Here is a 26,197-nt window from a genome sequence, read left to right as displayed (position 1 = left end):
AAAATGTTCACTCTCAGCTTTTAATCTTACCATGTTTTTATGTCCCTTTAAAAAAAGCCTAGATATGTGTTCTTAGAGGTAGTATAACAAATGTTGGGTAACAGCATTTTGCCAACAGCACACAAATGATTACACCTGGCCTTTTTTACAAGTACTAAAAACTGTTTGTGATCACAATAGCAAGAAACTAACAGAAGCCACTATTTATAGTAGTCTGCTGGGAACTCAATACTAGTATATATTTCTGCACCACACAGAGTGTCTAGTTTGAGAAACAGACACCTCACAGGTCCTTAAATGACAGCTTAATTAAATAGTATCCGCAAAACACCAGTCTTAACGCCAACAGTGAAGAGTCGACTCCGGGATGCTGGCCTTCTAGGAAGAGTTACAAACAAAAAGCCATATCTCAGACTGGCCATAAAAAATAAAAGATTAAGATGAGCGAAAGAACACAGGCACTGGACAGAGGAAGATTGGAAAAAGGTGTTTGAGGTGTTTTGATCACAAAGAAAAACATTTGTGAGATGCAGACCAAATGAAAATATGCTGGAGGAGTGCTCGATGCCATCTGTCAAGCATGGTGGAAGCAATGTGTTGGTCTGGGGTTGCTTTGGTGGTTGTAAAGTAGGAGATTTATACAGGGTAAAAGGGACCTTGAAGAACGAAGGCTATCACTCCATTTCGCAACACCATGCCATACTCTGTGGACGGTGCTTGATTGGAGCAATTTCCTTCTACAACAGACCCAAAGCACAGTTCCAAACTATGCAAGAAAAGAAGCAGTCAGATGGTATTCTTTGTTTAATGGAGTGGCCAGCACAGTCACCAGATCTCAACCCTATTGAGCTGTTGTGGGAGCCGCTTGACCATATGGTAGTTAAAGGGACAGTCAACACCAGAATTTTTGTTGTTTTAAAAGATAGATAATCCCTTATATTACCCATTCCCCAGTTTTGCATAACCAACACAGTGAATGCTAGGAGCGCTTATGCACACTCTATTTATAAAAACAATGGGTTACAATGCACAGGTGGATAGATTCCAGGTTGCTTGAAACCAGTGGGTGTGAAATGTAAGTGGCTCCGAATTGGGGTTTTGCCTATGTGTTTATCCAAAATTGTGTAAATCCTAATAGGTGGACAAAAAATGTTACAGGAATGTCTAGAACCTGAATTCAAAATATAAGACCTGAGGTTGTGCCTATATGTTTATCCAAAAAGGGTGTAAATCCTAACAAGTGAAAAAATGTGAGAAAAATATTGCAGGGGTGTGTGAACCTTATTTTCAAAATAAACAATGAATTCAAAATAAAACTATATAGAAGTGAATTTTGGACAAATCAACTAATGCAAACATAAAGCATAAATAGAACCAAAAAACAAACAACAAAAAAAAAAACCATAATTTATGCTTACCTGATAAATTTATTTCTCTTGTAGTGTATCCAGTCCACGGATCATCCATTACTTATGGAATATATTCTCCTTCCCAACAGGAAGTTGCAAGAGTCCACCCAGAGCAAAGCTGCTATATAGCCCCTCCCCTAACTGCCATATTCAGTCATTCGACCGAAAACATGCAGAGAAAGGAAAAAACCATAGGGTGCAGTGGTGACTGTAGTTCAAATGAAAAAATTACCTGCCTTAAAGTGACAGGGCGGGCCGTGGACTGGATACACTACAAGAGAAATAAATTTATCAGGTAAGCATAAATTATGTTTTCTCTTGTTAAGTGTATCCAGTCCACGGATCATCCATTACTTATGGAATACCAATACCAAAGCTAAAGTACACGGATGATGGGAGGGACAAGGCAGGTACTTAAACGGAAGTTACCACTGCCTGTAAAAAAAACCTTTCTCCCAAAAATAGCCTCCGAAGAAGCAAGGTATCAAATTTGTTAAATTTGAAAAAGTATGAAGCGCAGACCAAGACTCCGTCTTGTAAATCTGTTCAACAGAAGCCACATTTAAAAAAGGCCCAAGTGAAAACCACAGCTCTAGTAGAATGAGCTGTAATCCCTTCAGGAGGCTGCTGTCCAGCAGTCTCATAAGCTAAATGAATTATGCTTTTTAACCAAAAAGACAGAGAGGCTGCTGAAGTCTTTTGACCTCTCCTCTGTCCAGAATAGACAACAAACAAGGTGAACGTTTGATGAAAACTGTAGTAGCTTGTAAGTAAAACTTTAAAGCACAAACCACGTCCAATATTGTGTAATAGACGTTCCTTCTTTGAGGAAGGATTAGGATACAAGCATGGAACAACTATCTCTTGAGTGATGTTCTTGTTAGATACCACCTTAGGAAAAAACCCAGGTTGGTACTCAGGACTACCTTATCCGTACGAAGGATCAGATAAGGAGAATCACATTGTAACACAGATAACTCGGAGACTCTACGAGTCGAGGAAATAGCTACCCAAAAGGAACTTTCCAAGATAAAGATTGAAATCTATGGAACAAAAAAGGTTCAAACGGAACTTCTTGAAGAACCTTAAGAACCAGGTTTAAGCTCCATGGCGGAGCAACAGTTTTAAACACAGGCTTGGATCTAACCAAAGCCTGACCAAATGCCTGAACGTCTAGAATACCTGCCAGATGCTTGTGCAAAAAAATAGACAGAGTAAAAATCTGTCCCTTTTAAGGAATTAGCTGACAACCCTTTTCTCAAAAACATCTTGGAGAAAAGATATATCCTGGGAATCCAGACTTTACTCCATGAGTAACCCTTGGATTCATAACAATCAGATATTTACACCATATCTATGTTCAATTTTCCTAGAGACAGGCTTTCATGTCTGTATTAAGGTATCAATGACTGACTCGGAGAAGCCATGCTTTGATAACATCAAGCGTTCAGTCTCCAGGCAGTCCATCTCAGATTGATTCTATTTAGATGGTTGAAAGGACCCTGAGGTAGAGGGACCTGTCTCAGAAGCAGAGACCGTGATGGAAGGATGACATGTCCACCAGATCTGCATACCAGGTCCTGCGTGGCTACGCAGGCGCTGTCAAAAACACCAAAGCCCTCTCCTGCTTGGTCTTGACCTCCGGAGGAAATCCCACTCCCCCGGAAGAAAAGTCTGACGACTTAGAAAATCCACCTCCCAGTTCTCAACACCTGGGATATGGATAGCTGATAGACAAGAGTGAGTCTCTGTCCAGTGAATTATTGTAAGACTTCTAACATCGCTAGGGAACTTCTGTTCCCCCTTGATGGCTGATGTAAGCCACAGTCGTGTATATTGTCCGACTGAGTATGATGTACCTCAGAGTTGCTAACTGAGGCCAAGTCTGAAGAGCATGGAATATCACTCCCAGTTACAGAATATTTATTAGAAGGAGGGTCTCCTCCTAAGTCCACTATCCCTGAGCCTTCAGGGGGTTCCAGACTGCATCCCAACCTAAAAGGCTGGCATCTATTGTAACAATTGTCCCATCTGACCTGCGGAAGGTCATACCCTTGGACAAATGGACCCGACATAGTCACCAGAGAAGAGAATCTCTGGTCTCTTGGTCCAGGTTTAACAGGGGGACAAATCTGTGTAATCCCCGTTCCTCTGACTGAGCATGCATAGTTGCAGTGGTCTGAAATGTAGACGTGCAAACGGTACTATGTCCCTTGCCGCTACCATTAAGCCGATTTCATTCATGTACTGAGCCACCGAAGGGCGCGAATGGGATGAAAAACACGGCAGAAATTTAGAAACTTTGACAACCTGGACTCCGTCAGGTAAATTTTCATTTCTACAGAATCTATCAGAGTCCCTAGGAGGGAAACCCTTGAGATTGGGGATAGAGAACTCTTTCCTTGTTCACTTTCCACCCATGTGATCTCAGAAATGCCAGTACTACGTCCGTATGAGACTTGGCAATTTGGATGTTTGACGCCTGTATCAGGATGTCGTCTAAATAAGGGGCCACTTCTATGCCCCGCGGCCTAAGGACCGCCAAAGCGACCCCAGAACCTCCATAAAGATTCTTGGGGCTGTAGATATCCCAAAGGAAAGAGCTACAAACTGGTAATGCCTGTCTAGAAAGGCAAACCTGAAAAACGATGGTGATCTTTATGCATCACAATGTGAGGATAAGCATCCTTCAAATCCATTGTAGTCCTCTATTGACTCTCCTGGATCATAGTTAAGATGGTACAAATAGTTTCCATCTTAAACGATGGAATTCTGAGGAATTTGTTTAAGATCTTTAGATCCAAAATAGGTCTGAAGGTTCCCTCTCCTTGGGAATCACAAACAGATTTGAGTAAAAACTCTGTCCCTGTTCCTCTCTTGGAACTGGATGGATCTCGTACACAATGTACGAATGCCTCCTTCTTTATCTGGTTTGCAGATAATTGTGAAAGGCGAAATCTCCCCTTTTTTGGGGGGGGGGAATCTTTGAAATCCAGAAGATATCTCTGGGACATAATTTCCAATGCCCAGGGATCCTGGGCATCTCTTGCCCACGCCTGGGCGAAGAATGAAAGTCTGCCCCCTATAGGATCCGTTACCGGATAGGGGTCCGTTCCTTCATGCTGCCTTAGAGGCAGCAGCAGGCTCCTTGGGCTGCTTATCCTTGTTCCAGGTCCGATTGTCTCCAGACCGCCTTGGACTGAGCAAAAATTCCCTCTTGTTTTGCCTTAGAGGAAGTGGATGCCACACCTGCCCCATGACCTTTTCCTCCAGTGATATAAGCAATAATCTCCTTCAAACCAGGCCCGAATAGGGTCTGCCCCTTGAAGGGAAGTTAAGTAGCTTATTTATTAAGGTCACGACAGCTGACCATGATATAAGCCATAGCGCTCTGCGCGCCAGTATAGTAAAAAACAGAATTCTTAGCCGTTAGTCTAGTCAAATGAACAAAGGCATCAGAAAACAAAGGAATTGGCTAGCATAAGCTTGTCAAATATATCAAGAGACTCAACCCAGAACGCCGCAGTAGCAGTGACAGAAGCAATGTATGCAAGGAGCTGCAGGATAAAACCCTGCTGAATAAACATTTTTTTTCCATTGGATCTAAAAAGCACAACTGTCCTCGCCAGAGGTAGTGGTACGCTTAGCTAGAGTAGAAACTCTTCTCTCCACCTTAGGAACTGTCTGCCAGAAGTCCCGTGTGGCGGTAACTATTAGAAAACATTCTTCTAAAAAATAGGAGGGGAAGAGAACGGCACACCTGGTCTATCCCATTCCTTATTAAAAATTTTTTAGTAAACCTCTTTAGGTATTGGAAAAACATCAGTACACACCGGCACTGCATATTATTTATCCAGTCTACACAATTTCTCTGGCCCTGCGATTGTACACATTCATTCAGAGCAGCCAAAGCCTCCCTGAGCAAGTGGAGGTTCTCAAGCATAAATTTTAAATGTAGAAATAACAGAATCAGGTTAAATCATCTTCCCTGAGTCAAAAAAATCACCCACAGACTAAGCATATTGTGAGGTAGTATCATACATGGTTCTTAAAGCATCTGTATGCTCTGTATCTACCCCCAGAGCTATCTGCTTTCCTTTAATTTCAGGTAGTCTGACTAATACTGCTGCCAGAGTATTATTTACCACCTTTGCCATGTCTTGTAAAATAAACGCTATGGGCGCCCTTGATGTACTTGGCGCCATTTGAGCGTGAGTCCCTGAAGCGGGAGTCGAAGGGTCTGACACGTGGGGAGAGTTAGTCGGCATAACTTTCCCCTCGACAGAATCCCCTGGTAAAATAAACGCTATGGGTGCCCTTGATGTACTTGGCGCCATTTGAGCGTGAGTCCCTAAAGCGGGAGTCAAAAGGTCTGACACGTGGGGAGAGTTAGTCGGCATAACTACCCCCACGACAGAATCCTCTGGTGATAATGTTTTTTAAAGACAAAAAATGATCTTTATTGTTTAACATGAAATCAGTACATCTGGTACACATTCTAAGATGGGGTTCCACCATGGCTTTAAAACAGAATGAACACAGAGCTTCCTCTATGTCAGACATGTTAGAACAGACTAATAATGAGACTAGTAAGCTTGGAAAACACTTTAAATCAAGTTAACAAGCAAATATATAAAACGTTACTGTGCCTTTAAGAGAAACAAATTTTGTCAAAATTTGAAAAACAGTGAAAAAAGGCAGTAAAACAAACGAAATGTTTACAGTACATGTAATAAGGTAACAGAGCATTGCACCCACTTGCAAATGGATGATTAACCCCTTAATGCAAAAAACAGATCAAAAAAACGACATAGACGTTTTTAAAAACAGACACAACAAAACTGCCACAGCAGAGCTGTGGATTACCTTCCCTATAAACGATTTTGGAAGTCTTTTTAGCCCTTTAGAAATGTCCTGTAGTATTCATGGGACTGCTGAGGGAATCTGGATGATTCATTTTGTAATTTTAACTGCGCAAAAAAAAGCGCTAAATTAGACCCCTCCCACTCATATTACAACAGTGGGAAGCTTCAGTTAACTGTTTCTATGCAAAATTTAAGCAAGCCATGTGGAAAAAACTTAGGCCCCAATAAGTTTTATCACCAAACATATGTTAAAAAACGATTAAACATGCCAGCAAACATTTTAAAACACACTTTCACAAGAGTATGTATCTCTATTAATAAGCCTGATACCAGTCGCTTTTACTGCATTTAAGGCTATACCAACATTACAGTGTTATCACCAATGTACGTTAAAAAACGATTAAACATGCCAGCAAACGTTTTAAAACACATTTTTATAAGAGTATGTATCTCTATTAATAAGCCTGATAACAGTCGCTATCGCTGCATTTAAGGCTTTACTTACATTACTTCGGTATCAGCAGTATTTTCTTAGTCAATTCCATTCCTAGAAAATATTTTACTGCACATACCTTATCTGCAGGAAAACCTGCACGCCATTCCCCCTCTGAAGTACCTCACTCCTCAGAATGTGTGAGAACAGCAAATGGATCTTAGTTACGTCTGCTAAGATCATAGAAAAACGCAGGCAGATTCTTCTTCCAAATACTGCCTGAGATAAACAGCACACTCCTGTGCCATTTAAAAATAACAAACTTTTGATTGAAGAATAAACTAAGTATAAAGCACCACAGACTCTCACGACCTCCTATCTATGTTGAGGCTTGCAAGAGAATGACTGAATATGGCAGTTAGGGGAGGAGCTATATAGCAGCTTTGCTGTGGGTGGACTCTTGCAACTTCCTGTTGGGAAGGAGAATATATTCCATAAGTAATGGATGATCCGTGGACTGGATACACTTAACAAGAGAAAAACAGCACAACTTTAACGTGTGTTCAAATGTGTTTCTGAGTGGAGGTCAGTGGAGACCGAAACCGGTTGACTGGTAAGGAGTATTTTAATTGTGATCACATTAAGAAGCCATCTGCACTATTGTTTGCCTTTCCTTTTTTGGCAGGTAAGGGACAACATTGCAAGTTGGAATTATTTGTTAACTACCGCCCAAGAAGATTTCTACATAATCAGCAGTTGGGATCCATATTGAGATAGACTATAGCAAGATTCTTATTATCCAATTTGAATATTTATTTGGACTTTTAAGCATTTTATGTTATATCATCTGTTTTTTAACCCAATGTTGTTATATGGTCTCTTTTAATTAACATCTTGAGGCTCTTTGAGCAAGTCCCTTATATCTAGCTCAGCAACTCTGAGCCCTTTAGATTTGTATTTTAGGGTCTCAATTTAGAGCCTGTGTTCAATTTCAATCCAATCACAAAATTTTGCCACTATTCAGTGTTATAATAGATATTTGTTCACATCACAGTTTGCAAGCAGAAACACATTTGAACACATGTTAAAGTTGTGCTGTTTTTTTTTTTGGGTTCTATTTATGCTTTATGTTTGCATTAGTTGATTTGTCCAAAATTCACTTGTATATCGTTTTATTTTTAATTCATTGTTTATTTTGAAAATAAGGTTCACACACCCCTGCAATATTTTTCTCACATTTTTTCACTTGTTAGGATTTACACCCTTTTTGGATAAACATATAGGCACAACCTCAGGTCTTATATTTTGAATTCAGGTTCTAGACATTCCTGTAACATTTTTTGTCCACCTGTTAGGATTTACACAATTTTGGATAAACACATAGGCAAAACCCCAATTCGGAGCCACTTACATTTCACACCCACTGGTTTCAAGCAACCTGGAATCTATCCACCTGTGCATTGTAACCCATTGTTTTTATAAATAGAGTGTGCATAAGCGCTCCTAGCATTCACATATTAGAATTTAAGTTTATGCGATAGACATTATTTGTTAGATTTTTTTTGTTGTTATTTATTGTTCTACAAGCATTTTTAAATTGTTCCTAGTGTTTCAATATATATTTTAAAGTGTAACATGGATCCATGACTAATTGTTGTATAATTTTAAATGTACCAACTTTTTTATCTTATGTATTAAATCATATTATTTCAACCTATTGTTACCTTTGGTATTTGACTATCTGCCCATAGACCCTGCCTACGTTGTTTGGCGCTCTGATATCCAATCTTAAAATTATATCTACGGGTGAAACTCGAAAAATTAGAATATCGTGCAAAAGTTCATTTATTTCACTAATGCAACTTAAAAGGTGAAACTAATATATGAGATAGACTCATTACATGCAAAGCAAGATCGTTCAAGCCGTGATTTGTCATAATTGTGATGATTATGGCTTACAGCTCATGAAAACCCCAAATCCACAATCTCAGAAAATTTGAATATTGTGAAAAGGTGCAAAATTCTAGGCTCAAAGTGTCCCACTCTAATCAGCTAATTAAGCCATAACACATGCAAAGGGCTCCTGAGCCTTTAAATGGTCTCTTAGCCTGGTTCAGTAGGAATCACAATCATGGGAAAGACTGCTGACCTGACAGTTGTGCAGAAAACCATCATTGACACCCTCCATAAGGAGGGAAAGCCTCAAAAGGTAATTGCAAAAGAAGTTGGATGTTCCCAAAGTGCTGTATCAAAGCACATTAATAGAAAGTTATGTGGAAGGGAAAAATGTGGAAGAAAAAGGTGCACACGCAGCAGGGATGACCGCAGCCTGGAGAGGATTGTCAGGAAAAGGCCATTCAAAAGTGTTGGGGACTTTCACAAGAGCCACCACACATAGACGGATCCTGGACATGGGCTTCAAATGTCGTATTCCTCTTGCCAAGCCACTTCTGAACAACAAACGTCATAAGCGTCTTACCTGGGCTAAAGAAAAACAGACCTGGTCTGTTGCTCAGTTGTCCAAAGTCCTCTTTTCTGATGAGAGCAAATTTTGCATCTCATTTGGAAACCAAGGACCCAAAGTATGGAGGAAGAAAGGAGAGGCACACACTGCAAGATGCTTTAAGTCCAGTGTGAAGTTTCTACAGTCTGTGTTGATTTGGGGAGCCATGTCATCTACTGGTGTTGGTCCACTGTGCTTCATTAAGTCCCGGGTCAACGCAGCAATCTATCAGGAGATTTTGGAGCACTTCATGCTTCCTTCCACAGACAAGCTCTATGGGGATGCTTACTTCATTTTCCAGCAGGACTTGGCACCTCCCCACACTGCCAAAAGCACAAAAACCTGGTTCAATGACTGTGGGATTACTGTGCTTGTTTGGCCAGCAAACTTGCCTGACCTGAACCCCATAGAGAATCTATGGGGCATTGCCAAGAGAAAGTTTAGAGACATGAGACCGAACAATGCAAAAGAGCTGAAGGCCGCTATTGAAGCATCCTGGTCTTCCATAACACCTCAGCAGTGCCACAGGCTGATAGCTTCCATGCCGCATTGAGGCAGTAATTGCTGCAAAAGGTACATGCAAAAAAAAGGTACATACAGTATGCATGCTTATACTTTTCAGAGGTCCGATATTGTTCTACAGGTATGTACAATCCTTGTTTTATTGATTGCATGTAATATTCTAATTTTCTGAGATTGTCGATTTGGGGTTTTCATGAGCTTTAAGCCATAATCATCACAAATTGAACTATCTTGCTTTGCATGTAATGAGTCTATTTCATATATTAGTTTCAACTTTTAAGTTGCATTAGTGAAATAAATTAACTTTTGCACGATATTCTAATTTTTCGAGTTTCACCTGTATGTCTATTTATGTATATATCTATGTGCACATTTATATTTACAAACTAACTATAAACATATGTATACACATCCATAGACATGTATACATACGCACATATATACACACACACACACACATATATATATATATATATATATATATATATATATATATATATATATATATATATATATATATATATATATATATATATACACACACACACACACACACATACATACATTGGAGCCCTTTCCAATCAAACAACTTCCTATGTACCATATTCCAACTTTTATTAATATTTAAATTATAGGGGTTTTTTTATTAAAAAACTTATATATGTATGTAATAGTTTATTTTAATGTATTTTATGTGTTCTGCAAAATAAAATTAACTCTTGACTTGTCTTACTCAACCAATAAAATTAACTTTTAATTCAAACAGTTGGGAGCTTTTTTGCAACATAAGTGTAAATAACCATCTACTTACCATCTACTGGAGATATCACAGAGTAATCTGCCGAAACCAATTGAATAGTGTATCTTTCCTCACCTTCAAGCAAACCATCTTGAATTGCTTGTAAAGTAAATGACTTTCTTGAGTCACTCTGCAAAGTCGAAACAACAATATTAGGAATATTTTAGATAAACTAAAGGAATTATTTGACTATTTAGGTGCAAACCAAAAACAGGATCCCCTTAATTCAGTAAATACTCTGACAAAAAGGATTACATCATATTGCTATACATTACATTAAGGGGTCATATAAGTGAATTTGAAAAGCACATCAAAGACATCACTGCCAGGACTTGGAGTAGGTGCTAGCCTCAAATGCACATTTACCGGCATATGGTCCCTAGGCCAGATGTACAAGAACAGTTATTATGAAACATTTCTCAGAAACATTTTCACAAATGGAAGTACACTGCAAAAAAATAAAAAAATCAATATGCTCTGCTGTGTTTTCCATATTATTTTAAACCTCTTTAAGGGTAAAACAAGGTGCCATAGCTATGACTGTACCCAGTTGAGCACCTCTCCCTCCTGCTTTCTATACTAATTAGTGATTTTGTCTGTCTAAGTAGATGGAGGCAACCAAATGAGGACATGTGATATAGATGTACCGAACTGAGGAAGAATTACAAGTCTGTGATTGGCTATAAAATACTTTGTTCACAGATGTGCCTGATCTATTACATTAGGTTATTATACCCAGTCTTTGGGTGAATACTAATATGCTGAGTCCAGGATGAATAAAGTAAGGTGAAGCTACATTCCTTGGACTAAGTAGATAGTTAGCTGTTTTGTAAGTTTAACAGTTATCAATTTGTACATTATATCAATTACACAGAATGCAACACTATACTGTGTTTATATTATATGTTTAGATTTTATGATGATTACTAGTTATGGTTTGTGCATATTTATCACATTTTGGTTATTGATTGCTTAAAGATATCATGGGTGACAGATACGTTTTTATAATGATTTCATATTTTTAAAAGAAAACCCATACCTCGTTAAAAATGAGAGTGCCGTTTAGTGGTGTGATATCATACTGAGCTGCTTCCTCTAGAATCCAGATAATTTTAACAGCACCATGCCCACCCTGGCTTCGAACTACTGTAAAGGTAACCATTGCACTTGGGTCATCCATTGACTGAGGTTCACTAACTGTTACCTTCAGGGCAAAGGAAGAAAAAAAAAAATAAACCTTAACAATACTATAATTTGTTGAAAATTCTTATTTTTGTTATCAATTAACAAAATGTGTTGTTATAACGTTGATATACAATACACAAGTTAAACGAAGATCAAGAAAACTACAGTAATCTCACTGGCAAAGTGTATTTTCCAAAGAAAAGAATGTTGAATATGTACAGCTTTGAGGCACCAGGTCCTACTGAGTGAGCATGTGTAAAAGTTCACAGTGTACACGTATATGTCTGTCATTGGCTGCTGGCTGTCACATGATACCAGGGCCCGAAAAATACATTTAAATTACATTTTGTGTTGTTGTGAGTTGGGATATGTACCTAGTGCTTCAACTTAGATCATCATAAATCTTTCCTTAAAATGAGCTCAAACTTCCACTTAAAAGTTACACTAAAACTGTTTAAATGAATACTGATATAAAAAGGAAGTGCATTTATATGCATATCTGATCGAACTTGCTCAATGGCTAAAAAGGACAACTTCTACCTCTATATGAATGAAAATAAAATTTGTTTAAATATCCTTTTGTCTAAAGCACAATATTAATGCCCCATTAAGCTAAACATGTGTAAAGAACAAATCCTATATCCTTATTTTTTAGCCTCATATTCTGCGTGGTCCAGAATAATATTTCTTCAGGCAACAAACAGGTTTCTGTCCTATTAATACTCGCAATATTTACAACAGACGTTTAAGTGATGAGTGAAGTAACAAAATATAAAGTATCAATGTTAATTCAATTAAGGAAAAAATGGTGTGCATGTAGATTTCACTTAACAATCAAGGTCAGAGAAGTTATTTTAAGACATACCATTTTATTTTCAAAGCCAAATTGTCCCAAAGGTGAATCGTTTGGTGGAATATGAACAAGAACTGTTGTTTCATTTCCAAATTTAGCCCTGTTTGTCAAATGTTTCAATGTGACCGTGAATATCTCTAAATATTCAATTATAGTATCATCCAATATAGCAATCTCTATGATGCCTAAGGCCTGCAAGAAAGGAAATGAGTCAGAAATAGCAAATACAGTTAATGTAAAACCATTCTTAAAGTACAATTTTCCATGCATTGTTGTCAAACCTCAAGTTAAAGGGATAAGTCATAATAACAATCTACTGTATATGTGACAACCGTTGATGCCCTATCTCTGATGGTGTACTGGCTAAATAACTCTGGACTATATAAGATTATTTTTTTTGAGAACAGGTGAGGTTTTTTAATATCCAACTCATTAAATTGACCATAGTATTTAATAATAATTGCTGTATAACAAACAAAGCCATCACATACAGCACTAGCAATAGATTATTACTGACATATTTGTTCTAGCTTTAAAGTATTTCCTGTGTTTACAATACCCAGAAACACAATACCATGAGTTTCCAAAGTATTTTTAGCTCTTTTTAATATTCTGACTATTACTTGTATTTATTTCTTACGTATCATGTTTTTGTACCTGTCCTTCGGAAAATGTGAGGTTACCAGAAGATGGTGTGAAGTCTTCTTGACTTGCAGTGATTGCTGTAGCTTCCCAATAAATAGTCACACTTGAAAATGTTCCAGCTTGACGGACAATAGGAAGCCTAAGCATATTTTGAGGAGAGGGAACTTCATAAGCAACCACGGCTCCATTTAGATCCTTGAAATAAAAAATAAATAAATATGAGTACAGATTGCAAAAAACACTATAGGAGTTTTACAAATAACAAATTGTTTTACATACAAGTTAATAAGAAAATTTAAAAAAATGATAACGATTCAGTTGTCAACTAGGAAAAAAAAAAACAGTGCTTGATAAATTAAGAAAAGAAAAACGTTATTATACGGAGGAATGTCAAGAAAACATAATACATTTCTTTGCAACTTAGTGAATATACTTAACAGAATAATATATGAGTCATTGAGATTTACCTCACTGAAGGAATCTTTCCATTTGTTAAGAAACTTATACCAGAGACAAATGTAAAAGTCATCTAAATGATATAATATCCTGCCAAGGTGCTGTGCTATAAATAATTATAAAACATAAATAAAAGCAAGCATTATATGGACTTTCTAAATCAATTAATTAAGTATATGATGTTCCGAGGGTGCTATGTGATCCCTGAAATGTCTCTAAATTACTTTATTAAATTATTTTAAAAAGACAGTACTTTCATTAATGTGGTGTGGGTATAATGTATTTTGTATTGCTACCACTGAGCTTTTGGCTTTTTAGGTTCTTTTTCGGTCTTAACCATTTTATATAATCTCCTATAATGAGTTTATAAGACATCTGTCAAATATATTTCTTCGTGCCTTCACTGTACCTAAATACATTTTAGGTAATGGACAACATTCTGTAACTATACTTTTTCTGTGAGGCTCAGCTATACGTTACGAGTATGATACCCATTTTTTTTTCTTTCATGTTTCAAGTTAAGCATGCAATTTTAAATAACTTTCTAATTTACTTCTATTATCAATTTCTTCATTCTCTTGGTATCTTTTGTTGAAAAGCAGGGATGCATGCTTAGGAGCCGACCTATTTCTGGGGCACTATATCGCAGGTTTAGCAAAAATGTTATCCAATTGCAAGAGCACAAGATGACAGCCCTTTTTCTTGCCATGCAGTGCTCCAGATACCTACCTAGGTATCTCTTCAACACAGAATACCATGGTAACGAAGCAAATTTGATAACAGAAGTATATTGGTATTTTTTTTTAAAGGGTATGCTCTGTCTGAATCACAATTTTTGGGATTCATATCCCTTTAAATCCTGAACATTAATGACTAGCTTTAGAGGAAGTGATTTCAGATGGTTTCTGATACAAAGATTTAAAAGAGAGGTATTATAAGTAGGAGATAGATATAGGACTTGTAATTCCTGATTGCCAAAATCATAAGTGAGAAATATATAAAATGGTATCAATTCATCTTACACCTATTTATGAAAGATACTCTTCAAAGTTAAACTGCAAACACCAGCAAATGAGTTTTCCAAATAATAAAAAAATATCCCACTTGCTGGGTTAGGACAAATGAAGCGTCAACAAATCAGGGAGAAAAAGCAGATCCTCAATAATGCAAGATTAAAAGAGCACTAGACAACAGCAAAATACAGAGTCAGTCTAGATCACAAGATGACAAACTTCTAATCAAACACCCTGTCATGTAGCACAAAGTGCATATAAAATTACAGCACATATACCTATAGGGTCATATTTATTAAAATGTGGGCCAACAAATTTCTCACTCACATTTTTTGTGCAACCGTCCCCTGCTCTCAAGCAATCATATAGGCAGGAGCAGGGCTTGTCAGTCATCCTGGATAGATCAGTCCAGGATAACCTCAGAGATGGCTGAGAGGTTAGGAACCAGCGTTACAACCACTGCTAATTAACTTGTAGGTGCAAGCCTGCACCAACGTGGCTCTGAACCTGCTTCTGCAACTTGATAAGAAACAACTCAGAAATTACATTACAAGGACTGACAGTTAAAGGGACATTAAAGTATTTTTTTTTACTTTGTTGTATCTAAAAGTGGGTATTTTAAAATGTATTAATTTTGTTATGTTATTGTTCTAATTGAAGTGTGTCTCCACCAATAGAGGTTTAGCTATGTGTAGAATCGTGCAATTTAAACGTAAAGCAACAGTAAAGTCAAAAAGAGCATGTAATTTTAAACAACTTTCCACTATACTTCAATGATCAAAATTGTTTTGTTTTACTTGGTATCCTTTGTTAAAGGGTAAACCTAGGTAGCCTCATAGGAGTTCAGGAGCGTGCACATGTCTTAAAGAGATATAAAATCCCTGAAAGAAAATGTTCTAATATTTTAGAGTATTTTATTATTTGCAAAGGGATTAAACACATATGTCTACATTATAAGTGGTGCAATATTGTGACGACGCTAACTTCCACGCTTATTAAAATAAACAGGTGCACTCGAGCACAAACTAAATTTAGTGCAAGTGAAAACTTAGGGGCCGATTTATCAATGTCTGGCGGACATGATACACTGTAGCAAATCATGTCCGCCAGACATCGCTGAGTGCCGACAGCGTATGCAATGCCACCCCCTGCAGATTTGCGGCCAATCAGCCGCTAGCAGGGAGTGTCAATCAACCTGATCGTAATCGATCGGGTGGATTGATGTCCACAGCCTCAGAGGCAGTGGGCGAGTTAAAGAGCAGCGGTTTTAAGACCTCTGCTTCTTAACTCCTGTTTCCGGCGAGCAAAGTGTAAGGGATAAAAATAAAAGTTGCACCAAGCACAACATAAGTACATTAAAATAAAGTGTTACACATATATATATATATATATATATATATATGCACGCTATCTGATAAAATTACAGTATTCATATAAATATTTGTAAAAAATTATAATCTTTTTCTATTGGCTGATTTTAATTTGAAAATGAAAATCAGCCAATTGGAATGCAAGGGCACCCCTATATAAGGGGGAACCTCGCATTCAAGCTTTAGTGTGCGGCGGTAACTACATGGAGAAGGAGCATCGGGTGGAAGATAGAAGACGACTGGCCCAGCGGAGTGCCACCATGGATGAAGAAAGAAGAGGAGCACCGCCGGAGGCAAACACCTAGAAGACAGATTCAAGTTTGGTAAGTACTGATTTTGGGGTTTAGAGATAGGAGTTTTTGGATGTGTTTTTTTCTTTTTTGTTTAGGGTGCAAAAGAGCTGAGATAACTGATGACCTTTTTCAGGGCATCTTTCTTTTAGGATAGGATTTTTTTTTTGAGGGGCAGCAAAAAAACTGAGTCACTTTAGGGCACTATTCTAACAAATTCCCTTATCAGGGAAATGCACTACCAAATGCCCTTATAAGGGCAATTTTTAGAGTAGGTTTTGTTGAGATATTATTGTTTTGGGGGAGGGTTACTTTCATTGTAGAATGGGGCTGTTTTTTTTCTTTTTAGAAAAAGAGCTTAGTCACTTTACGGCAATGCCCTACAAAAAGCCCTTATAAGGGATATTACTATAGTAATTTTTAGTGTTAGAAAAGTTTTTTTTTATTTTGGGGTTGGTTTTTTAAGGGGAGCTTTAATTTAAGAATAGGCATAACTGAGAGTATTATTTTTGGTAATATATATATACAGTATATATATTTTAGGGGTGTTAGCTGGTTAGGGGGGCTAGAGGTTAGTGGGTACTTTGTGATGGGGGTTATGGCGGTTTAGTGGTTAAAGTGTAGCAGGTACTTTGGGATGTGGGGGTGTGGTGGATAAGAGGATAAAAGTGTAGCAGGCTACTTTGTGGTGGGCTATGTGGCAGTTTAGGGGTTAAAATAGTGTAGTTTAGCTAACTTTCAAATCGCGTAAAAAGTTTGAGCGTTAAATGCGACTGTGTTTGAGCCATTGCATTTACTTTCAACTTGTAATTTAAGGGACATTGCCGCTCAATGCCAGCGATAGAAAATATGGGGAGCGTAAATTACAGCAAGCTCGAGTAAATAAATTTGCAGTAATTTAAACAGCTTGCCACTTGTAATATAGATTTGAGTGTAAAAAACACTACAGTCTTGTAAACACATTTATGCTCCTCGCGCAAACAATAGTGCACCACTTAATCTAACCCTATGTGTGCAATAGCATTATGCCTAAAAATTACTTTATTGTTAAAAAATCAACTGAGCCTTCAATGAGTCATAATCATTTTGCTGGTGGTGTTTATATATATATATATATATATATATATATATATATATATATATATATATGTGTGTGTATTCAGGTGTATTTATGTGTTTTTATGTGTATTTATGTTGGAAAAATGGCGCAGATAGACTTGCTCGACAATAGGTTGCCCTAAACCTTTAATTTGTAAAAAGAGCAATATATTCGAAGTACAATAAATCGAAGCACAATAAAAAGAGATATGCCTCTGTGTGTGTATGTGTGAATATATATATATATATATATATATATGTATATTTATATATATATATATATATATATATATATATATATATAGGTATCCACAATTCCAGATCTTGCCCACAAGTGGAAAACTGCCTGGGTGCAACTTTAAACAACAAATAGCAGCCAAAAGAAAGTGCACTCTCAGGTCTTTCACAACAAAAGTTACTTTATTGATGTAACGTTTTCGGAGGACTTGCCTCCTTCATCAGCATAGTGAATTAAACACAAAACACAAAATAAATAGTGTCATACTTACAATTAACATTCAAAACCATTCCCCTTTTTCCCTTGGCGCCAAACTGCCGATATTGGAACGCATACTGCGTTCCACCGGCGATAGGAACCGGAAGTGGTGTGCAACATCACTTCCGGAAAACAAATATTGCTACCAATATTGACGATATTGATATAATAAATTATGTGACATAAATCAAAAATTACAAAGCGTGTCCACAGAGTGTTTCATAATAACTACATGTGTGAGTGCAAATACTATTAATCTGAAACATCTGAACATGTGCCGTAAATAAGTGTTATTCCACAACTGGTTGTGTGTTGCCATGGCAACCTATATACATTAATCGTGCCCCATTCGTAAACTGGAAGGACTTATTCAAAAACTGTGTGTAGTAAATTCGTGTGATAAACTTATGAACTTTGAACAGTGCAATGTTTAATCATACACCTATGTGTAAAAAATCAAAAAACAATAAGAGAATACATTGCTTACTTTAATAGCGTGTAGTTTTAGATTTAAGCTAAAATTTGAAATTATACACTGCTGCATTAAAGTGTCATCCTTACATCTTTTGGGTAAGAAATACCTTCAAAGATTTCTAGATTACACCTAAGTAATGTGGACATATTCCTCCGGGTTGCAATGTATACACACTTTCCAGGGTGATACTGTATGTTGGGTATTTACAGAATAGGAGATCCCTAATCACATAATTATAAATTATATGTACGAACCCTGTGCTTTGTAAACTCCTAGTTATATCACTAGGCCACCCAATAATAGAATCCCCCCAGTTATAATTGACTAGTTAGCTATAACTAGGTCATTCACTCCATGAACCTTAGTTTGCTAAAAACCCTGTTACCACACATTCCACACTTAACCCCTTATTGAATATTGCTGCTTCAATAAGGATCCAAAAAAGGGAAATAAAAATTAAAAATTAAAAATTAAAATAAACATAATTTATGGTTCCTATATTCAATGGAAAAGTCCCTCTGGGTGATGGTATGGCTCTATAATTCCCAGGATGTGTCATGTCCTTCTTGTCACAGAACCGACTGTGATTATGTATTATTCCCATATTTCTTCAAGGTATTATTTCACATATTTTTCACATATTATATCACTCTACTGCCTCTTGTAACTGTTCTAGGAACATCATAGTTTCATTACTTCTTTACTTGGTCTTTACATCTTTGCTGGATTTGGTACACTCCATATGATTTTTTAAGGCATTCGTTGTATGTTACATAGATGTTTAATTATTTCAGTGAGCCCTGTAATGATAGAATGGCTATGTGTGTTAAGCAGTGCATGGTAACTCCAAGGCACCACTACCTGACTTCCACTCAGGAACTGGAAGTGCCAAAGTCCCCCATACCTGGTGCTGTGAGTATACCTGAGCAGGTCCACCCCCTATAGCGGGATCAGTCGAGCCCAGAACTCACAGAGTCATAGTAGTCTAGGTACCGTACCCTTAGAATGTATCACACCTTAGTGCCACATTACAATAAGGCTTTGAAATCGGGAGTTGTGTTAAGTCCATCTGGGTGTACCGTGCCCAATCGGTACATCCACTGTGCTTCTCGCTGTAGGAGTATTTTGCCCCTGTCCCCACCCCTATCCAAAGGGGGGACATGATCGATGAGTGTGTATCTTATGGATACCACCGGATGTTTATATTGTGCACAATGCCTGGCCACAGGTTGGTCTGAATCTCCAGACTTCAAAGCTGCCCGGATAGCATGACAGTGATTTGCCATTCTTTCTCTGAGGGTGCCCGTCGTTTTTCCGACATAAAAGCGAGAACAAGGACACACCAACAGATATACGACAAATGTTGTTGTACAGGTGATAGAGTGACGAATATTGAATTGTCGATTGGTGTGTGGGTGATGGAACGTCTTCGTGTTTATAAGACCGTTGCAGGGGGGATTCTATTATTGGGTGGCCTAGTGATATAACTAGGAGTTTACAAAGCACAGGGTTCGTACATATAATTTATAATTATGTGATTAGGGATCTCCTATTCTGTAAATACCCAACATACAGTATCACCCTGGAAAGTGTGTATACATTGCAACCCGGAGGAATATGTCCACATTACTTAGGTGTAATCTAGCAATCTTTGAAGGTATTTCTTACCCAAAAGAAGTAAGGATGACACTTTAATGCAGCAGTGTATAATTTCAAATTTTAGCTTAAATCTAAAACTACACGCTATTAAAGTAAGCAATGTATTCTCTTATTATTTTTTTTTATTTTTTACACATAGGTGTATGATTAAACATTGCACTGTTCAAAGTTCATAAGTTTATCACACGAATTTACTACACACAGTTTTTGAATAAGTCCTTCCAGTTTACGAGTGGGGCACGATTAATGTATATAGGTTGCCATGGCAACACACAACCAGTTGTGGAATAACACTTATTTACGGCACATGTTCAGATGTTTCAGATTAATAGTATTTGCACTCACACATGTAGTTATTATGAAACACTCTGTGGACACGCTTTGTAATTTTTGATTTATGTCACATAATTTATTATATCAATATCGTCAATATTGGTAGCAATATCTGTTTTCCGGAAGTGATGTTGCACACCACTTCCGGTTCCTATCGCCGGTGGAACGCAGTATGCGTTCCAATATCGGCAGTTTGGCGCCAAGGGAAAAAGGGGAATGGTTTTGAATGTTAATTGTAAGTATGACACTATTTATTTTGTGTTTTGTGTTTAATTCACTATGCTGATTAAGGAGGCAAGTCCTCCGAAAACGTTACATCAATAAAGTAACTTTTGTTGTGAAAGACTTGAGAGTGCACTTTCTTTTGGCTGCTATATATATATATATATATATATATATATATATATATATATATATATATATATATATATATATATATATATATACTGTATATACAGTAATTGCATAGAAAAATGAAATTAACTTCTGGTGTTTTTAATTTATGCCTTATCTCTTGTAAATGTTAAACCCATGAATTTCTGACATATATAGTTGTAATTTATATTGTACCTTTGTAACATTAAACTGAAATACTCCTCTTGGCTCATCATTCTCTTGAATAGCTATTTCAGCTATTTCCTCCCCCGGCCTTTTTATAACAGGTTGTCCACTTGAGGCAGAAAAGTTAACAAACTGAACAGCAGTGATGTTTAAGAGAAATCCTTCATGTAATTCCGGTATATTGTCCTGGAAGGTAGAATCATAAAATAAATCATAACAAACTAATGCTGGAAATTAAATTGTTGTTGAGGGATTGGTTGCACTGAACACATATATATGTTAGACATGATGGAGAATAAACCATCTGACCAGCTATTATTGACCACTTCCAATAGCCCTATAACAGCCTGTAATAAAAATCCACCATTGCTCTTGTGAACCTTATTCAGTCATCTGCATTCACTCTCATGCAAAGAACCTTTCACCCATACTCACTGGAATGTTCACTCACTCTCACTGCAACGTATAACCCTCTCTCTGTCCAAGACTAAAAGTGATCAGTCTATCTATCTATCTATCATCTATTATCTATCCACATACACACAAAAATATGTAAAAAGAGAGTAATGAAGTTGGTGAGATACAGTCTTGCTTACATCATTAGGAGTCCTTTATTAGTTGTTAGACATTAATGAAACCAGCAAAATCCTATGCTACAAATATATGGCACATTTACATTGATAACCCTTGGAGAACTGTGTGTTAGATTGCTAAAGATCTATGGTTTAAAAATCAAGGGGACTGGCAGCGTTTATAATGTATTCATTTAATGAACTGTTCTTATTGAGTCTCCTCTTTTGTATGCAGTTTACTTGCTTATACCTTGTAATGTTGTGTTTGTTATTGATATTACCGTGTTAAGGATAGTGCCAAGTAGGGTTGCCACCTTTAGTTCAGAAGTCAGTCCAAGTAAAGGGGTTTGGAAAGAAATTTGCAGGCTGTACCAATGTTAGTTGTAAAATTGAATATTTATTGAAAATTTAGTTAAAAATTCCAGTTATGGAAGGCACACTTTTGTTATACATACAACCTCAGCACACAGGTGCTGCATCCGACGCGTTTCCTGCTTTACAACAAGCACTTCATCAGGGATACACAGCTGCTTTCCCTGTGAATATTTAAACCTCTCACATTTAACCCTTAACAATGCTGTTAGAAATTTCAATGACCTTTACAAACTGCATTGATAATATGGTGTGATACACATGTATACTTTAAAAACATATATAATAGGCAACAAAGTTACAAATATTCTACAAATGTTAACATAGGATTTCTAACGTATCTCAAAGTTTTTTATTTCTTATTTTTACTTTTTTATTATTTATTTCCTAATTTTTGGAGGAATTACTAACATAATGACATAATAAATTTGTTAGGTCAAAAAAATGATTTCAGATCTTAAATGTTTATTTTCTCTCACTATTGTAATTATGTTAGAAATTTGCGTTAAAGAATTAATAAGAAACTATTTAAAGGAGTATGTATGGTATATTGGTTTTGAATAGGTTTTTTATATATATAATTACAATCATAACTTCAACCATAATTAAAAACATAACCATAATTATAATTATACTTATAATTATATCCATAGGGGGGAGACTATTTACATTCCTAGATTTTAAGTTTTTTGTCCTTGGTATAGGTAATCCACATTTTTATTACTTTCTTTCTTTAGTTCAGGCCAAACCTGCACAGCACAACAATTTTTTTTTATATAAATAGCACATAAACACCAACTCGCACATAGATATTCACACTCACACACTCTCTCTCTCAAACAGGCACACTCTCACACACACTAACACATTCTCTCTAACACACTCAAATATACTCACTCTTTCATACACAGACTCAAACACACAGAAAGACAATGACAAACACAGACACACACACACCCACACAAAGACACAGACACATTCCCACACAAAGACACATATACATACAGACACACACACACACACACAGAAAGACACACACATAAGAGAAACAACTGTAAGCATATGCAGTATGTTGCAAATGCACGTCACCTTTTTGCCTGTGGTTGTTTCCAACAAATCTTGACTTAAACCGGACACACAAATGGAAACCTGAACTGTCTGGGTCATTCTCAGAGATGTGGCAACCCTAGTGCCAAGTCAGTTAGTGCTCTCTGACATAATCAGTTTAAGCCGTATATTTCTGTTACATGTATAACGCATGCTCTTTAGATACAAAACACTCCTCATTTTCTAATATAAAACATTTTATAAACTAATGAAAGCAAGTGCCCGATCTCTGGTGTTGTTTGCTACATAATATATTATATAGAAATACAACTTATAGATGTTTACAACATGCTTAGCCATATGTGCACATGTGAGGTGTCCATCACAGAGTTGTGTAATGTCTTTAATACATTTTCATGTTTCATTACACTAAAGTTTAAAGTGTACAGCTGATCACACATTTTAGTCACTTTAACAGGCCAACTTTTTTGGCACATGCTACCTATATATATATGTTTTATGTCCCTTTAAACTGGATTAAAATACAGTCAGGTATTACCATGAAAATTAAAGGGATATGAAACCCAAATGTAATTTTAAACAACCTTCCAATTTACTTCTATTATCTATTTTGCTTTGTTTTCTTGATATCCTTTGTTAAACATAATCCTAGTTAGGCTCAGGAGCAGCAGCTGGGAGCTAGCTTCCAATTGGTGGCTGCACATATATGCCTCCTGTCTTTGGTTTACCTGATATGTTCAGCTAGCTCCCAGTAGGCAATTTTCCTCCTTTAACAAAGATACCAAGTGAACAAAGCAAATTTTATAGTAGAAGTAAATTGGAAAGTTGTTTGCTCTAAATCATATAAGAACATTTTGGGCTTTTGTGTTCCTTAAAGTTGCTACAGTACATACATTACATATATAAATTCAGAGAGAACAATAATGTACAATATGAAATAAAATCATCTTAACGCACAAAGTTATAAAGAAAATAAAGAGGGCGCTCAACTTTCTGAAAAATACTCTTCCATTTAAATAACTATATGCATTCTGCAAATATGTTTAATTATATTTTTTAATTAGAATGTTTATATAAAAACAAAGTAATATCCTAATGTTACATACTATGGGCCAGATTACAAGTGGCGTGATAATGATAGCTCAGGACGCAATAAACAATATCGCACAACATTAAATTAGTCCATGATATATCTCATTTACTAGAGACGGGTTAGTGCGGTCGTGGTCGCTGAAGTGCAACCTATACTTTTGAGCCCTTCACAGTGAAATACCCTGAAACATGCAATATAATTTGTATGCTATTTGAATATGTTTTAATGCTTTTTAATAGAAATACTTTAAATACTTATGTTCTTCACTTAGAAAAATATGTTAATTTTATTTTTAAATATATATTTCTATATATAATTCTGTATATACAATATATATATCTATATATCTATATTTGTATATATTCATATAGATATATAGGCATAGATATATATATATATATATATATATATATATATATATATATATATATATACAAAAAAAATAATCATATATATGTATATATATATATATATATATATACATACGCATTTAAAAATAAAAAGAACATTTTCTTCTAGGGGACATAGGAATTTAAAGTATTCCTAATGGAACTTTGGTTTTAGCACAGTTGAGTGTAATATCGGGTTAGTGCGCAGACGATAAATAAAAAAGGCTTTAGCACGCTCCATAGAGGTCTATAAAGAGAGGGAGTTCGCACTTTTGCGATATTCGAAATCCTGAAGTTAGCGTGCCTGAGTCTTTCACTCTCGTGCTTTTTATTTTCAACTTGTAATATGCGCACTAATCTAGAAATGCTCATTATTTACTTTGAGCGCAGTTAGCGCTCGAGCGGAAAACAATTAGCATACCCCTTGTAATCCGGCCCTATATGTGTCTTTATTGCAATAAACACTTAAAGCAAATCATTAGCTTTTTATTACTCACAGGTAAAATGTTAATTTTCACAAAAGCAAATGTCTTGTTCTCCCTTATTATTATCATTTTATCATTGAGGGAATAATCCTGATTTTCTGTAGCTTGATTACTTGGTGGCAGGGAAAGGTTTGCTTTTGATTGTACGTATATTGCAATGTCTCCCACAAATCCTTGTTCTCTAACAACTTGCAAAGTAATGGTAGTGACGTTTCCTGTGAAGTGAAACAGATAAAAATGTCTAATAGCCATACAGACCATTTTCCTCACAAAGAATGCCACCCCCAAACATGCACAAGCACATGGTACAAGTCTCCCCCTGTATACATATATATACATGGTTGTCTTGGGAAATTTTTATCCTTATATCTAAATGTAAGCACCCGCTGGAGTCCTTACTTGATACCAATGAACCACCATTTCTAAAATGATATTCAGCATTTGAGGACACCAGTGCATATAAATGAAAACTAGGTTAATTATTATTCCAATTAATTTGTTTGCTAATTAACACACAAAATGTGGTTCTTAAAGGGACAGTCTAGTCATGATTCAGATAGGGCATGTGATTTTAAACAACTTTCCAATTTAGTTTTATCACCAATTTTGCTTTGTTTTCCTATGGTATTCTTAGTTGAAAGCTAAACCTAGGAGGCTCATATGCTAATTTCTTAGACCTTGAAGGCCGCTTCTTTTCTGAATCCATTTTGACAGTTTTCACCACTAGAGGGCATTAGTTCATGTGTGTCATATAGATAACACTGTGCTCACGCACGTGGAGTTACTTATGAGCCAGCACTGAGCGTGCACCTGATTGCAGCAAGTGCTGAGCATTTCTTTACTTTTCTAGAATGCAAGTCTGTCAAAAGAACTGAAATAAGGGGGCAGTTTGCAGAGGCTTAGATACAAGGTAATTACAGAGGTAAAAAGTAAATTAATATAACTGTGTTGGTTATGAAAAACTGGGGATTAGGTAATAAAGGGATTATCTATCTTTTAAAAAAAATAACAATGGTGTAGACTGTCCCTTTAATATTGATAGAACAATAATGGCAGTATTCGTGGTAGTTGAGGTCTACGATGGGTGCTACAACATAATGTGATTTATTGGTGCAGTGGGCACTGTTGTTTCGGGGTTAATAATGTGGAGGTTGGTAAGGAAGTAATTTATATGGTAGGATTCAGGAATAATTTGGTGAGGGCTAATGGTAGGGAATAAATGATGCAGTGGATAAGCAAGGGATATATAATGA

At 36.5% G+C, this 26,197-nt stretch overlaps 1 protein-coding gene across 1 annotated transcript in view; it reads right to left on the bottom strand.

Moving 5' to 3' along the window:
- Positions 1 to 26,197, bottom strand: part of ADGRV1 (adhesion G protein-coupled receptor V1) — a 1,190,013-nt gene that overhangs the window by 639,021 nt on the left and 524,795 nt on the right. Inside the window, 6 exon segments of the mRNA XM_053699719.1 lie at positions 10,544 to 10,661; positions 11,571 to 11,735; positions 12,582 to 12,761; positions 13,227 to 13,409; positions 20,975 to 21,151; positions 24,957 to 25,159. Of these exon segments, the coding sequence (XP_053555694.1) occupies positions 10,544 to 10,661; positions 11,571 to 11,735; positions 12,582 to 12,761; positions 13,227 to 13,409; positions 20,975 to 21,151; positions 24,957 to 25,159 (1,026 nt within the window).

The sequence above is a fragment of the Bombina bombina genome, chromosome 2 (genome assembly GCF_027579735.1).
Source record: "Bombina bombina isolate aBomBom1 chromosome 2, aBomBom1.pri, whole genome shotgun sequence".
Classification (NCBI taxonomy): Eukaryota; Metazoa; Chordata; class Amphibia; order Anura; family Bombinatoridae; genus Bombina; species Bombina bombina.
The sequence above is the reverse complement of the archived record's forward strand: the minus strand, read 5'-3'. Positions and strand labels throughout refer to the sequence as shown.